Raw genomic sequence first — 15,773 nt, 5'->3', positions numbered from 1 at the left:
TCACTAAATGGAAGGGAGGAAGAAATATTTATACTGGACTGGAAGTTTAGTTTATGATGTAGATTTTTATAACCAGTTGGGTCTGTGACACTGAACGCTCTTTTCTGTCTTGATGACTTTCCACCTGATCAAGGAACATAGACTGTATTTTACAAAATGAAATAAAACAGAGGTTAGGATATGTTCTGACATTCTTTTTCTCTTAGTTCTGTGACCAAATGGCTTGATTCTGATCTCACTCCAGTTTTACACTGGTGTATCTCTAGTGAATTCAGTAGAACCTGTGTCAGCAAACCTTCATTCAAATTATGAGTGGCTGTTCGACTGTGTTCCTGTCCTTTATTATGAATTATTTGTTAATAGTTTTTTTCATACAAATTTTTTGGGGTTGGCTGTTCCTCATACAAACATCTGTATTTACATGCATACAAAATTATCCATCATTTTTTGTTATTTATAATTCATTATTCTGTTTTAAAACTTTCAATCATCCAATCAGGGAGCTGAAGCAATACCATGTCACAGAGGTGACCAATCACACAGCCCAATTAACAAATGACTAGCAAATATTGAAGGTGATCAGTACTCAAGTAACCCATTGGTTCAAAGTTGTTCATCCAAAGTATTTGATGAATAGTTACAAATAACAAATACATTTGCAGAAATCTGAATTGGTTCATGACTGATTCATTTAAAAAAGGGGAATAACTTCATCAGATCATTTATTCATAATGAATAATTCAACTAGCTCTAATATATTTAAGAGCACTATTTAATGATTTCCATACCAATACTCTATAAATCTGACAAAAACACGAACAAGGGGAAAGATACAGTATTTACTGAAAAAGTTGAAAGGCTGGTGCTGAGGTTGTTTGATGAGACGGCAAATTGAAAGCTTTTATCAAGTTCAAATGTAGCCCCTAGCATTTCTTATGCATGAAACAACTAAAAATCATCCACAGAGGAGAATTGCCAAAGCTTATATAATCAGATCGTACCCTTCCCCACCCTTCAAAAAGCAGCAAGCAAAATGGGGATCAAATTATAGAAATTTTAAGTATGTAACTTTCAAGATCAAAGTGCTTGCAAGGAAATCTTGAAACGTATTCAGCACGGGGTGTGGTTTCGTTTCTCCAGCCCCTGTCATCTGCCCAACCTTGGCGGTAGTTCAAAGAAAAGAAAAGAAAAAAAAAAAAGAGGGAAGAAATATGTTCCATATGAGGACAATATAAGGTTCCACTGGGGAGCTGTGATCTGAGCACAAGTATTATTTCTGGCTGGGTAACAACTCCTCTTGGGCTTCCAACCACGCTCTTCATTCTTTGGCCATCAGAGGCTTACCTTCCCTATGATATTGCACTTGTTATAATGCTTCAGGTGAAGATCAGCAATTGACCAGCATTCTTTAAGGTATTTGATGCTATTTCAGCTTTGTGGTGTCATCTGTAACATGCCTGTGTCTATGCCTGTGAACATGACTAGATCCATTCCTTGCTGGTTTAATTCTTCTCGACACTGCCTTTCTTAAACCTCGCTTTCTTCAGATTTTCATGTTGCCCTTTTATTATACCACGGGTTTATTCTTTGCCTGTTCAGTCAGGAGGAGGCAGTCACTATGAAGATCCCAGGGGCGTTGGTGGCTTTGTTGCTCCTGGGGGAAGCGGTGTCTCAAAGCAAACGTAATTCCAAAGCTCACGTGAAGACTCCTGCCCAGAATCGAAAGGGCCCTAACCCAAGTGGGGAACTGGAGCACACTGCTGCTGAGGAAGATGTCTTTGTGGGAGTTCTTCCTCCTATGGAAGATGCCTTGGCATCACAGCTCAGAAGTGCCTCACTCACTCCTTGGCATGCTCAGAAGGCACCTGAGGACATGAAACTTTTCTTTCTGAAGAACCCCCTGGTCACCTGCAATGATGGGACAACAGCTGGGTAATGATCACGTCAGAACTCGCTTGCTTTCCACAAACAGTGTAACGGGAAAAAATAGTCTGATTTGTGTTTACTTTCCTTCTCCACCATTTGCAGGTATTACTTAAGGGAGCACAAAGGGAGCAAGAGATGGATAATATTCTTAGAAGGTACAGTAAGAAATGACAATTCAGTAATGAAGCAAGGTATTGTGAAGACAAGTCGGGCTTGATTCTGCACACACATTCATCGATCAGTGTAATTCCAGTGATTTCAGTGGAGTTACCTCTGATTTACACCAGTGTGAGATGAGAATAAAGAGAGTCAAGAATCAAAGATGACATTGACTGAGTGGTATAGTCAACAATAAATTTTAAGTTTCAGAGTCAATCAGATGTGATATGAAGGTTTTAAGACAAACTTCTTGCTCCCATTCAGGTGGCTGGTGCTGTTATAATAAAGAAACATGTGATACCAGATATAAAAATATCTGTCGCTTAATGAGCTCATCTGAGTGGCCTCAAACAAAGAAAGGTACTTGCTGCAATTTTTGTATTATTCCAGGGTTTCTCAAACAGGGGTCGCCGCTTGTGTAGGGAAAGCCCCTGGCGGGCAGGTGTGAGCCCCGTCCGCAGGTCCGGCTGATCGCGACTCCCACTGGCTGCGGATCGCTGCTGCAGGCCAATGGGGGCTGCTGGAAGTGGCGCGGGCCAAGGGACTTACTGGCCGCTGCTTCCAGCAGCCCCCATTGGCCTGCAGCAGTTATCCGCGGCCAGTGGGAGCCATGATCAGCCGGACCTGCAGACGGGGATCAGACCGGCCCGCCAGGGGCTTTCCCTACACAAGTGGTGACCCCTGTTTGAGAAACCCTGTATTATTCCTTTCTTTCACATGGCTCTGTGAAAAGACAAGGGGATGGCTTCTGCTACCAGCTAAACAGGTGCAAGTCTGGAATGACTCCACTGAAGTGAGTGGAATTACTCTGGGTTTATGCTGATTATGAGCAGAGAGGAAAACCAGGCTTTATGTTCCTGGCCGTGATTTTAGAATGTAACTCCTATAACTGTGATACATCAGGAGTAGATTTCCATTGGAATCAGATAAAGAATCTTCCTTGTGGGGAGGCCTCTGAAGAAGCCTGCATGAGAGAAGTTAGGTTTTTAGGTAGGATTTGAAGGAGGAGAGGGAGTGTGTTTTCAGCAGGTCAGGCATGGGCATGTCCCAAGCACAAGGGGGGTGGCATTAAAGAAGGCCGAAAACTGAGTGGAAGAAAGAGACAAAGGATTTGATCCTGACAGCTGCTGAGCACTATGGCAAAACACTTCAACACCAGCTTCACTTTAAGCTTGTGAGTGGGTCTGTTGAGGTACAGTAAGATGGTATTACACGCATGCTTACATGCTTTCCTGGCTCAAGTCAATGCGCAGCCAAAAGAAGCAGATAGGAGAAATGCTGGAGAGAAGCATAAGGAATAGGCAGAAGTTTTGAGAAGAGTGATGGAGCCTGAACTTAATGTGGAATGAGAGGGATGGCCTAGGAATACTTGGTCCTGCCTCAGCACAGGGGGATGACTAGATGGCCTATTGAGGTCCCTTCCAGCCCTATGTGTCTGTGATTCTAGAGGGAGAGGGTGACATGGGTGGATGACAGTCTGGGAAGAAGGTGAGACAGGAGGGGAAGCTGTGAGATCCTTACAGGGATTGTGCCTGCTTCTCGAAGCTGGAAAAGCTGCTGCTCTTGGTCTGGTTTTCTGAGACTGTGTCCAGTACAACATGTCTCTTTTGTGTTGTGTGTCTGTGACTCTAGGGACAGGCATTTTGTCTTCCCAGATGGAGGAGAGCCCTCACTGGTGGAATGCCAATGCAGTGTAAGGACCTTCCCAGGTGCTGTACTACCACTTACATTTCACAGCACCTTATGGCCAGTTACTGCTCTGACTGTTAATTACAAATGACATCGAGTGACACCTCCTGTACTCTATGGGTAACTGTGTGGCTCCTCTTGAAAGGACTACGAGGTGCTAAAATAAGGAGAGTTGGAACTCAACTGCCACAGCTGGAGGGTGGGGATATGTAGTGATTCACTTTCATGTAACCTAATCTAACATCACTCATGGGGCAAAGCTGTGGATCAGTGGTTCTCAGCCTTTTCCATACAGGGAGCCTCCTGCTATCTAGCTAAGATCTAGCCAAGACCCCCCTCTCATCTAGCAGCATGGGAAAGGAAAGGTGGTAACGGCTCCCTCTCACTTGTTTGTAACTGCATGCTGGGAACCTCTGTCCAAGATAATCCAAATGCTGAGGAGATGATGTGGTGGGAAAGGAGTAGGAGTTTCTCCGGTCTATTCAGGGACTTTCTGATGACCATAACTGTGTGCCTTTCCTTTGCTGCCTCTGCCTAGGTTTGTGCCTTACTGCTCGAGTGATATCTGGAGTGGAACTTTGCCCAAGTCACGGCAAGGTAGGCAGCCATCTTTATGCCACTCCCCGCTTCTAGCAGATCCTTTGACACAGTCAGTGTTAACTCTGACTTTTTCTTCTAGCAGACTATGCCTTCATGGGATCGCTAATTATCCAGGAGGTGATTAAAGACCTGGTTCCTAAGGGAATTAAGCAAGCTAAAGTGGTCCTGCTTGCTGGGGAAAGGTAAGGATGGGCCTAGAGCTGTGAGAGTGCCAAAGTGAGAAGTTCTCAAAACCCTTCTAAGTGGTGTCATTAACTGCTTGTGCTTCAGTGGTACCCAGAGGCCCTAACCAAGATCAGGGCCCCTTTGTGCTAGGCACTGAACAAACACATAGTAAGAAACAAGAGCTTACAATCTAAATAGACCAGACAGACAGGAAACAGAGGTACCAAGAGTTGAAGTGACTTGCCCGAGGTCACACAGCAGATCAGTGGTAGAGGTGGGAATAGAACGTAGTCTCCAGAGTCATGGACCAGCATCCTGCTTATGTACAGGAGTCTGGTAGAGGGCAAATACACTGGTCACTGATAAGTAGTTTTCTGTTCCCTGAATGACCAGAGCAGGGGCTGCACTAGAGTAATCAGGAACCTGCTAGAACCAGTTAAGGCAGGCAGGCTAATTAGGACACCTGGAGCCAATTAAGAAGAAGCTGCTAGAATCAATTAAGGCAGGCTAATCAGGGCACCTGGGAGGAGAGTGAGAGGTGTAAGGAGCTGAGAGTGAGAGGGTGGGCTGCTGGAGGACTGAGGAGCATAAGCATTATCAGACACCAGGAGGAAGGTCCTGTGGTGAGAATAAGGAAGGTGTTTGGAGGAGGCCATGGGGAAGTAGCCCAGGGAGTTGTAGCTGTCATGCAGCTGTTACAGGAGGCCCTATAGACAGCTGTAGTCCACAGGGCTCTAGGCTGGAACCCGGAGTAGAGGGTGGGCCTGGGTTCCCCCCAAACCTCCCAATTGACCTGGACTGTGGGTTCTTCCAGAAGGGAAAGGCTCTGGGCTGTTCCCCAACCCACATGGTGAATCTCTGAGGCAAGAAAATCCGCCAATAAGCGCAGGACCCACCAAGATAGAGGAGGAACTTTGTCACTGCATGTTACCATTGCAGACATGTTCTGTACTAAATCTTGGGCTAGCAAGGCCTCAGCTGAATCTATCGAGGAAGGTTTCTTTTACTTATTTCTCATATAAAAATGATAACAGATTACACAGTATTGCTCCAAACCACTACAGCTTACAACAGCAGTCGGGTTCTGTACTGGCTCCATACTGCAGTATAAAGGATGTGTTGAGTGGCCCCATTGAAATGAGTTAGTGCTCTCGGGGCCTGCTCCAAAGTCCACTGAAGTCGATGGAAAGACTGTGGCACTTGAAACTGGACCAGGGACCTAATTGTTGAAATCAATGGGAGTCAGGTCACATTCAGGCCATTAGAACCCCATCACAGTTGGCACTGACTGTTCTTGGTCTCTGCAGAGAGGCCATGGAGTGAATGGGCATGAAGCGTTAGATAGTTCTTTTTGCCCGAGTCTGTAGCATGTTGACAAGGCAATGTGGGGAAGCTGGAGCCACTGCTACCTAGGGAGCATCAGTTCTGCAGAGAAGCAAAGGGTGTTGATGTCCAGGGCTGTCTATTGAGCGCTATACAGTTTTAGCAAAAATAACTAAATAAAAGCAGAGGGAATAAAGGAGGCAATGCCTGCACCTCCCTTAGCTTTCCAGTTAACTTCAAATATTTCTGTCCAAAAGCCCTTTGTTCCAACTCCATCTCTGGTGGGAACAGTGAGCAGGAGGTGGGATTACAATGATAGTGGGCTTTAAAGTGACTACAATGCACTGCTTCCGTTTCCTGTATTTGCTGCCGAAAGAGTGCCTTAAGCACAAGCAGGGCTCCATCTGGGGACCCAGATAACTGATGTCTGTCTTCTTTTCAGTGCTGGTGGGACTGGTGTGTTACTGAACCTGGAGAGGGTGGCAGCCCTTCTGGAGGAGCTGGAAGCTGAGGCAGTCCAGGTCAGAGGACTTGTTGACTCTGGCTGGTTCCTGGACATTAAACATCCAAGACAATCTAACTGTTCAGATGCTGCCTCTTGTGCCCCACTGGGTGCAATCAAGAAAGGACTCAGGTACTTGAGCCTGTGGGTTGTAACCTTGGGGTGTTTTTTGCTATGCCTGCAAAATTTGTGCCCATAAAATGATTCAAATATGAGTTCTTGCATCTCTGGCAACCTGATCTGCACCTCCGGTAAGGTAGCGAGGGGCACAAGCACTTGGACTGGCATCTGGAATTAAACTGTGCATGTAAATCTTGCAGCTGCATCTTGCAACCCCAAAAGGGAAAATAACCTGCTGCAAATGTACCTCTCTGTGAAGGTCTTATAGACTAGCTGATCATTATCATAAACTGAAAGTTACCCAGCTTTACTCGCCATCACAACACCTTTAGGAAGAAACAGGGATTGCTATGCTCAGAAGAAGAGAGCTTCCCTCGGGCTGAACAATATGCCATGTATTCCTTATGCTGGATGTATTGTGTTCTTCTCACACAAACAATTGGTTTTATTTGGGACAAGACACGTAGCTTTTATTTTTTATATATAAATATATTTTTACATATTCGTTTAAGGTAACACCACCTCTCTCTTTCCCGCTAATGTTTTCTGGTCATGGCTTTTTAGGATGTGGAATGGAATCCTTCCAGAAAAATGTAAACAGCAGTTCAAGAGAGTTAACAAGTGGCAGTGCTTCCTTGGATATAGATTGTATTCGTCCTTGCAATGTAAGTTCATTTTCTCTCAGTTTGGCTCTGATCCTGCACTGACATTAATTGGGGCTGGACTTTCAGCAGTGCTCAGCATCCAGCGGCTCCCATGGTGCATAGTGGGAGTGGAGCATTTCTGAAGCTCTTTGGGGCTGGGACCATATTTTTGTTCTGGGTTTGTACAGTGCCTAGAACAATGAGATTCTGGTCTGAGTGGGCTCATGGGCACCAGTGTAATCAGCATTAGCCTCTAGCTACTGGGTTTTTTTTTTTTTTTGAGCTGCAGGATCTGGCCCTGTATGCTAATGTCAAATACTGACTTAATCTACAACTTTCTCGGGTGCCAATAATGATAATAGGATATCTCATTTAATAATATTATCTCCTAGAACTGGAAGGGACCTCAAAAGGTCATTGAGTCCAGCCCCCTGCCTTCACTAGCAGGACCAAGGACTGATTTTGCCCCAGATCCCTCAATGGCCCCCTCAAGGATTGAACTCACAACCCTGGGTTTAGCAGGCCAATGCTCAAACCACCGAGTTACCCCTCACCCCCTTTCTTTCTTTCTTTCTTTCTTTCTTTTGCAGCTCCAGTTTTTGTGGTTCAGTGGCTGTTTGATGAGGAACAGCTGAAATTAGAAAATATCCATCTTGGAAGTCAGTTCCTAACGGAAAATCAATGGAACTACCTACAAAACCTTGGGCGAGAACTTAGGAACTCATTACGTGTTGTCCCGTCAGTATTGCACTACTTTGTGTTGAATAAAATACCAAAGGTTAACTATCATAGAGGCCAACTGAAGACAGAATTTGGTCTTATAAAATAAAATGAGGTCACAGATGCTCACCATCTAATACACTCCTGCTAATTACTGAGCCTGCAGAAATGTAACACTTGTTAGATGAGCTAATCTGGGCATCAACTATTAGCATTCCATTGGAATATTATTTTATGTGTTTTTTCTAAAAATCTGGGCTTGCGTGTGATTGTGATACAACTGGATAGTACCTGACAACGACTAGACTACTTGCAATAAGGCTTGTCTACATGATGGGGTAATGGGTTATATGGGGGTGTGGTTTCTAAAGTGCACTGATATGTTGTCCATTAATTGATCTATAGATCTTCTGGTGCACTTTAACATAGTGCTGTTTAGACAGCATTATGCTAACGTGCACTAGGGAACTGTAACAGGGTGCTGGCCAACAGGCACTGACTCAGCCCCTGTTAGCTCAGAGCCTGCTAGCTCAGCTCCCAGTAAGGGGAAGTGATTGGAGCTGACAGGCTGTGGCTGATTAAAGCCCTAAAAGAGAAACACCTGTGAGCTTGAAGGTCTATAAAGCTAGCAGAAAGGAAGTAGGAGCAGAGGAACAGGAAAGTGAGGGCCTGTTGCTCCCAGCTAGCTGTAAGAGCAAGCTGTTCCGTAAGGGGCTACCTGACTGATACTGAACTGTGTATAGCTGGTGGGCAAAGATGGAAATAAAAGGGCACTGGTGGGTGACAGAGTGGTCTCCAGCGAATTTGTACCGTGAGCAACGAAGGGCACGTCTACATGTGGGGGCGTGTCTGGGATCGGAAGCCAATGAGCATGGTTGGTGGCCCGGCAATGGAGGAGACCCTGAGATGGCTCGTAGAGCAACAGAAACAGACCCAGCAAGCCCTGCAGACTTTCCAGCAGGCCCACCAAGCAGAAAGACCGGCTGCTTTGGTCTGGCAGGCTGAGCAACAGACAAGCCTGCAGGACTTCATCTGGGAGCAAAGCAATGTCCACGGGCAGCTCCTGCAATGACTGGTGAGTCCTGGGGCAGGGGAGGGCGCCCGGCTGCCAGGCTGGGGACTCTGTAAAATGAACCCGATGGATGACCCAGATGCCTTCCTCGGAACTTTCGAGAGGATAGCTGCGGGGACCGGATGGGACAGAGCAACCTGGGTCCTCCGACTATCCCCTTATTTGACTGGCGAGGCGCAAGTGGCTTATATGGCTTTGGGGGAGGAAGCTGCCCAGAACTGAGGCCGTGAGAGCAGCCATTTTGGACAGGGTAGGTTTGTCAGACAGTAGGGTAACCATTCGTCCGGATTTACCCGGACATGTCCTCCTTTTTGTGCTAAAAATAGCGTCCGGGGGGAATTTGTAAAGCACTCACAATGTCCGGGATTTCCCCCCTCCCCCGGCAGAGCGAGTGGCTGGGAGGGCTGCAGGAAAGTCCCGGGCTGGACTCAGGAGCAGCTGGAGAGGAGCTCCGCCCTGCATTCTGAGCAAGTGTCTCAGCACAAAGTGCAGCCCTCCCCTTTTGCAACTGGGAGCGGTTTCTGCCATGCAGCGTAGCAAAACGGGAGCGAGAGCACTTTGTGCTGATACAAGGGCAGCTCTCCCCTGCAACCCGGTCCGGCCGGCAGCACTGTGCGGGGCCAGGAACCGGGTTTTGTTGTGCAGGGCCAGGGACCGGGTTTTGTTGTGCTGGGGAGCGCAGCCACGTGTCTGGCTGGCACAGAGCCCAACACCCTGTTCTGAGCAGCAGGGTAAGGGGGGGCAGGAGAAGGGGCAGGGAGGTTCTGGAGGGGGCAGTCAAGAAACGGGGGGGGGCTTTTGGGGGGAGTGGAGAAAGTTTTGGGCAGTCAGGGTACAGGTAGGGGGTAGGGTCCTGGTGGGCAGTTGGGGGGGGGGTCTTAGGAGGGGGCAGTTAGGAGACAAGGAACAGGGAGTCTTAGGTAGGGGGTGGGGTTCTGGAGGGCAGTTAGGAGCAGGGGTCCCAGGAGGGGGCAGTCAGGGGACAAGGAGCAGGGGGGTAGGGGGCTGGGAGTTCTGGGGGGGAGCTGTCAGGGGGCAGGAGTGGGGAGAGGGATCGGAGCAGTCAGGGGACAGGGAGCAGAGGGGTTTAGATGGGTTGGGAGTTCTGGGGGGGGCTGTCAGGGGGTGGGGAGTGGTTGGATGGGGCGTGGGAGTCCCAGGGGTCTGTCTGGGGGTGGGGGTGTGGATAAAGTTTGGGGCAGTCAGGGGACAAGAGGCAGGGAGGCTTAGATAGGGAGTGGAGTCCTGGGGGGCAGTTAGGGGCAGGGGTCCCAGGAGGGGGTAGTCAGGGGACAAGGAACGGGGGGAGGGTTGGGAGGTCAGGGGGGACGGGAAGTGGGAGGGGCAGGGGCGGGGCTCCTCCCGTCCTCTTTTTTGCTCGCTGAAATATGGTAACCCTATCAGACAGAAGCTCCGGTCGGCCCGGTGGACGTCTGCTGTGCAACCACGGGCATTCACCCAGAGGTTAAGGGACTGGGCCACTCGCTGGTTGAGGCCTGACACGCATACCCTGGAAGAGATAATGGACTCCCTGATACTGGAGCAGTTCCTGCAAAGCCTCCCGGAGATGGTGCGCAGCTGGGTGAGGAGACACCAGCCAGGCACCGTGGAAGAGGTGGTCCGGGTAACCGAGGAGTATAGAGAGGCTGAGGGACCCCGGTGGGACTGGCAATGGAAAGACAGAGAACTGGGGCGGAAGCCCGTGGACTCCTTCCCCGGGAGAGGCAAGGAGAAAAAAGGGAGCCCTGAGGAGCACCCGGGAGGCCCGCCTACCTAACGTGCCGGCGGTGTGGGAAGCTGGGGCACGTTAAACAAGACTGCCCAAACATGGAATGTGGCTGGGCGGACTTTTATGCTTGGACTGAACAGGCGGGACGGAAGCGGGGGTGGGGAGTGTCCACCGTGCCTGTGACGGTGGGATGGAGACTCCAAACGGCTGTGGTCGACACTCCCTCAAACTGCATGCTGGTGCAAAAGGCACTGGTCAAGCCATATTGGCTTATTGCGGGGGCAATGATGGCCCTCGAATGCATACATGGGGACAGGAAGTCCTGCCCGGTAGCCCAGGTACCCGTAGAAGCAAAGGGTTGCTTGAGGTGGAAATGGGTAGGGGTCCTGGAAAAACTACCCTGTCCGGTAGTGTTAGGCCCGGACTGGGCCCCACTACTGGGCACGAAACAACGGGGTACCCTGAGAGGGGGGTTGGATCCCTGGAGAATGAGAGCCCCAGGGCGGGAGGATGACCCTAGTCCTGGGAATGAAGCGAAAACTCCTAGACAGCAAAGCCCAGAGCGGGGAGACCTGCAGGAAGTATATATGGGGGAGCTGGTCAGTTTGGACCCCCCAGGGAAGAAAGGAGCACGGGGGAACACCCCCTGATCCCGCTCTCTGCGGAAGAAGCCCCAGATGTACTGGGACGAATGGGGGAAACTGAGGCGCGGAAGGTCCCACCCCGAGGTCTGATGAACGCTGACCCCCCCTATCAGTGGCACAGGAGGGCCCCGAGCTGCAAGGAGAGCTGGCAGAAACTGAGTTGGGGGGGTTCCCCCTAGAAGCCGAAATAACCCCTGAACCCCAGCCAGACACGTAGGGGGAGCTGGGGATAGGGGGCCTGCCGCACTGCAATTGGTGTGATGACCTGTGAGCAGAGGCAGAGATGGAGGGCCCACCCCTCCCTGATATGTGCTCCTTCTGTGGGAGGGGGATGGAGAGAGCCGAGGTAGAGGTTGGGGAGAGCCCCACCTGGAGTAGGGAGGCTTCCCCGGAGAACCCTCCCTCAGGGGAGTGGTGGAAGGGCCGAGGGGCCAAGAGGCTGAGGGCGGCCGGGGGTCGCCGTTCTTAAGGGGTGGGTGTGTGTGTGTCTGTCTGGGTGCTGTCCAAAAGGCACTGACTCAGCCCCTGTTAGCTCAGAGCCTGCAAGCTCCGCTCCCAGTAAGGGGAAATGATTGGAGCTGACAGGCTGTGGCTGATTAAAGCCCTAAAAGAGAGACACCTGTGAGCTTGATGGGGGAAGGTCTATAAAGCTAGCAGAAAGGAAGTAGGAGCGGAGGAACAGGAAAGTGAGGACCTGTTGCTCCCAGCTAGCTGTAAGAGCAAGCTGTTCCCTAAGGGGCTACCTGACTGATACTCAGGGCCGGCTTTAAGCTGATTTGGCTGATTCCCCGGAATGGGGCCCCGTGCCTAAGAGGGCCCTGCAATGTCTGGGGCTGCCAGCGGAGCAAGGAGGGGGGGGGGGAAAAGCCACATCCTGCTTCTCCCCCCTCCCTCCAGCGCTTGTGCCACCATATAGCTGATCAGCGCAAGCCTTGGAGGGAGGGGTGAGGAGGAGGAATGCAGTGTGCTTGGGGAAGATGTGGGGCCAGGGCCAGGGCAGGGATTTGGGGAGGGATCCAATAGGGCAGTGAGGGGGCGGGGTGGGGATTTGGAGAGGGATTCAATGGGGCAGGGTGGGGGGCCGTGAGACAATTTGCGTCCCCGGCATGGGGCCCCACACCTGCTAAAGCTGGCCCTGCTGACACTGAACTGTATATAAGTGGTGGTGGGCAAAGACGGAAATAAAAGGGCACTGGTGTGTGAAAGAGTGGTCTCCAGCGAATTTGTACTGTGAGCAACGAAGGGCACGTCTACAGGAACCTTTAGTGCACACCAGCAGGGTCTACATGGACCAATTAATGCCCAACATGTTAATGTGCTTTAGACATCACACACCCCTGGAGCACATTCCCCCCACTGTGTAGACAAGACTTTAAAAGGTACTACTCAAAGGGGCAGATCCTCAGCTAGTGTAAATAGTTCAGGGTTCAAATAATTTAGGGTTCAAAAAAGAATTAGATAAGTTCATGGAGGATAGGTCCATCAATGGCTATTAGCCAGGATGGGCGGGGATGGTGTCGCTAGCATCTCTTTGCCAGAAGCTGGGAATGAGCGATGGGGGATGGATCACTTGATCATTACCTGTTAGGTTCACTCCCTTTGGGGCACCTGGCATTGGCCACTGTCAGAAGACAGGATACTGGGCTAGATGGTCTGACCCAGTATGGCCGTTCTTATGTAATCCTAGTTTCACAGAGCTCTGACAATTTACACCAGATGAGAACCTAGCCCTCTGTGAGCAAGGGTGTCACAATCCTGTTCACAGAAGTCCGTGGCAGTGGGCTGGTCCCTTTAAAGTCCTATGTAAATACAGGAAAGGATGTTTTCACTAGGATGTGCAGAGGGTATTTTGTCACTTGTTTGTGTTTCCCTTTCTCATAGAGCTGTGTTTGCCCCTGCATGTCTGTCTCACATGCTGATTACAAAAAGGTGAGCAAAGATGCTTTCTTCATTTCCTTACCCTACACGATGTCACCTAAGGGGATTAAATGTCTGTTCATCTTTCGAGTATTAGGTCATGTTGTTAGTTCTCAGCGTGACTCTGTCTAACAAATATTGTCTGGCTACACACATCTTCAGCGTTCCCCTCAGCCTGCTGCCCCTTTGTGCTGCCTGCAGGAATCTCATTGCTTAGGTAGATTTCTGCAGCTGTTCAGCAAAATGAAACAAATTAGTGCTGATGCATTACAATCCTGCAAATTCTTATAGCTCGGCTAGTGCTTATGGTCCTGATAGTCCAACTACTCCAATGGGACTACTCAAGTATTAAGTGCTGTGCCCAATTGTGGTTGCAAGATTGGGCCCCAAGTTAATATTCCTAATAATATGAATCAGGGCCGGCTCCAGGCACCAGCCGAGCAAGCTCGTGCTTGGGGTGGCAGATTCTACAGGGCGGCATTCCCAATTTTAGGGCGGCACGGCCACTTGTTGTTTTTTGTTTGCTGATCCGGCTGCCCTGTAGGGGGCGGAAGAGGGGAGCACCCTGCTGGGAGCGGGCTGCGTGCTCCGTCTGCCCCAGCCGGTGCCAGGTCTGTAGCAAGCCCGTCAGGGCAGCGCGCGTCCTTCCCTCCCCGCTGACTGGAGCGGCGCGGAGCCCTCCAGGCAGGCGGCGCGGCGGTCGGGGCCGCGTGGCGAGTGCCCCGCTGAAGCCCTTGCTGCCCCCTTCTCTCTCTCTTCCCCCCTGCTCCCTCCCCGTCGCTAGCCGGGGCACATCTGCAGTGCAGGGAGTCCCCTTGCACCCTGGCTCCGGCCGTGCCGCAGGTGGGGTTTTTTTTTTTTTTTTTTTGGCTTGGGGTGGCAAAAAAGGCAGAGCCAGCCCTGATGTGAATAATTTAATAATAATCGGCGAAGGAAAATCAGAACAAGAAGTCTCTCTCTTGAGCTAGCCCCATCTCTATGGGTTATTTGTCAATTTAATCACTTTTTGGTAATCTTCTTCCTCCTCTTCTTATATTGTAGTTACTGGCTGGAATTTCAAGTAAAGGGCATTTCTTTGGCCAGAGCCTTGCAGTGCTGGGAGAAGAGCCTTCAAGACAGCAATAAAGCCCCAAAGATCCCCATGAGAAGTTGTCCCTTCCATCTGATTGATAACTGTCCATGGGCCCCATTGCAACCCCATCTGCTCAGTTCTGCATGACCACGGCACAGGCCAAGAAGTGAACTTCATGCAGACTTTATTCAGGATGAGGCTTGATGTCCACAGGAAAGCTCAGGAGCTCAAATCAGGCCCCAGTCAACTGGCAATGCTCAGTAATGGTGGCTAATGCATAATCCATGTGGGTTAATTGTAGCTTAGTGTCAAACAATGCTGAGGTTGAGCAAAAGTCAAGGGTTTCCGTAGAGTTTAGGCACCTATTGGGATGTTATGGTTGTAATGACTGATGTTTGTGTCAATCTTACCTTGTACTGCCGCTGTTTCAATCAGGTGAACTCACAGCCTCACTTGTACTCCACTGCATTTGACATAAGTCGCAGTACGGTTTGGAGGGTGCTACACATTTTAGGGATTTTTTTTGAGGGGTGGGCCAAACAAGGATGATTGTTGAACAATCTTCATTCACTTCCCTTTACACTTTGAGTGAATACCACCAGATTACTGAGTGGAATTTTCATTTTGCATGATAACCTACAAAAGTTTGATTTCCTGTTTTCATTTTAGCTCCATTTGCTGCTGCTGAGACTATTAATAAAATGAGGCATATGAACAAAATATTGACCAAGCTTTCAAGGGCTTTGACTCATTAGGATGCATTACTCTCAGATTGATCCCTCCTGTAGGAAAGCAGGCCGTTCAGACTGTGCAGAGTTTCTTCACTCAGTTGCTCCATGTTGTCCAGTCAAGGGAGGAGGTTTACCTCCTTGTGGAATAAACACGGGACTCCTCCTACAGACCCAGAGAGAGCTACGCAGAGTGGGGCTGATCACATAAGGCCACCAGGGCTTTCCACATGGAAGCCTTGTATCTCTACCCTAGCTCCAGGTGGTTGGATGGTCGGACGTTCTATCCCTCTACCCCAGCTCCTGGACTGCACAGCTTTATTGGCACCATACTCCCAGGACTTGCCCTGGAAACTCACACTTATTGTAAGGGAATGTGGGCTCATAACACATAGGTCATTTGTAACAAAATGAATGCAGCCACAGGCTACTATGATAAAGTTGTGGCTTACTGAAGCTCCTTCCTCAGTAACTTTCGCATCCCTCCTAAATTTTCCCAGTGCAGGATTTCCCTCTAATAAGACCTTTCTGTCTAGCATGCCTTTCTGAGCTTGGCCCTTTAAATTTGTTCGAGCCAACCAGCTGCAGCCCCACAGTGGTCATTTTGCAAATGGCTGTTGATGTAGCATCATCTCTTCTAGATGGTCAGTGCTCTAGGCTCCTGTTGTTTTGTTCCTCCAGTTCTTTCTTGTTCCTGAGAAGAATGGCACTTCATTACAGATGCATCAGATCGCTCACAGATTCCCTGTGGGGCTTTGATGAT

General features: G+C 49.6%; 1 protein-coding gene across 1 annotated transcript in view; it reads left to right on the top strand.

The window, feature by feature from the left end:
- The window catches only part of LOC128844272 (palmitoleoyl-protein carboxylesterase notum2-like), a 41,190-nt gene extending 26,523 nt beyond the window's left edge, over positions 1-14,667 (top strand). The window contains 12 exon segments of the mRNA XM_054041842.1: positions 1,600-1,932; positions 2,029-2,081; positions 2,350-2,445; positions 3,718-3,778; positions 4,313-4,371; positions 4,454-4,556; positions 6,305-6,496; positions 7,049-7,149; positions 7,719-7,866; positions 13,175-13,222; positions 14,252-14,393; positions 14,395-14,667. Coding sequence (XP_053897817.1) covers positions 1,619-1,932; positions 2,029-2,081; positions 2,350-2,445; positions 3,718-3,778; positions 4,313-4,371; positions 4,454-4,556; positions 6,305-6,496; positions 7,049-7,149; positions 7,719-7,866; positions 13,175-13,222; positions 14,252-14,393; positions 14,395-14,556 — 1,479 coding nt within the window. The 5' untranslated portion in view covers positions 1,600-1,618 and the 3' untranslated portion in view covers positions 14,557-14,667.
- Positions 14,668-15,773: the final 1,106 nt, after the last annotated feature.

The sequence above is a fragment of the Malaclemys terrapin genome, chromosome 10, assembly GCF_027887155.1.
Source record: "Malaclemys terrapin pileata isolate rMalTer1 chromosome 10, rMalTer1.hap1, whole genome shotgun sequence".
NCBI lineage: Eukaryota > Metazoa > Chordata > Testudines > Emydidae > Malaclemys > Malaclemys terrapin.
This window is presented reverse-complemented; position numbering and strand designations above follow the sequence as displayed.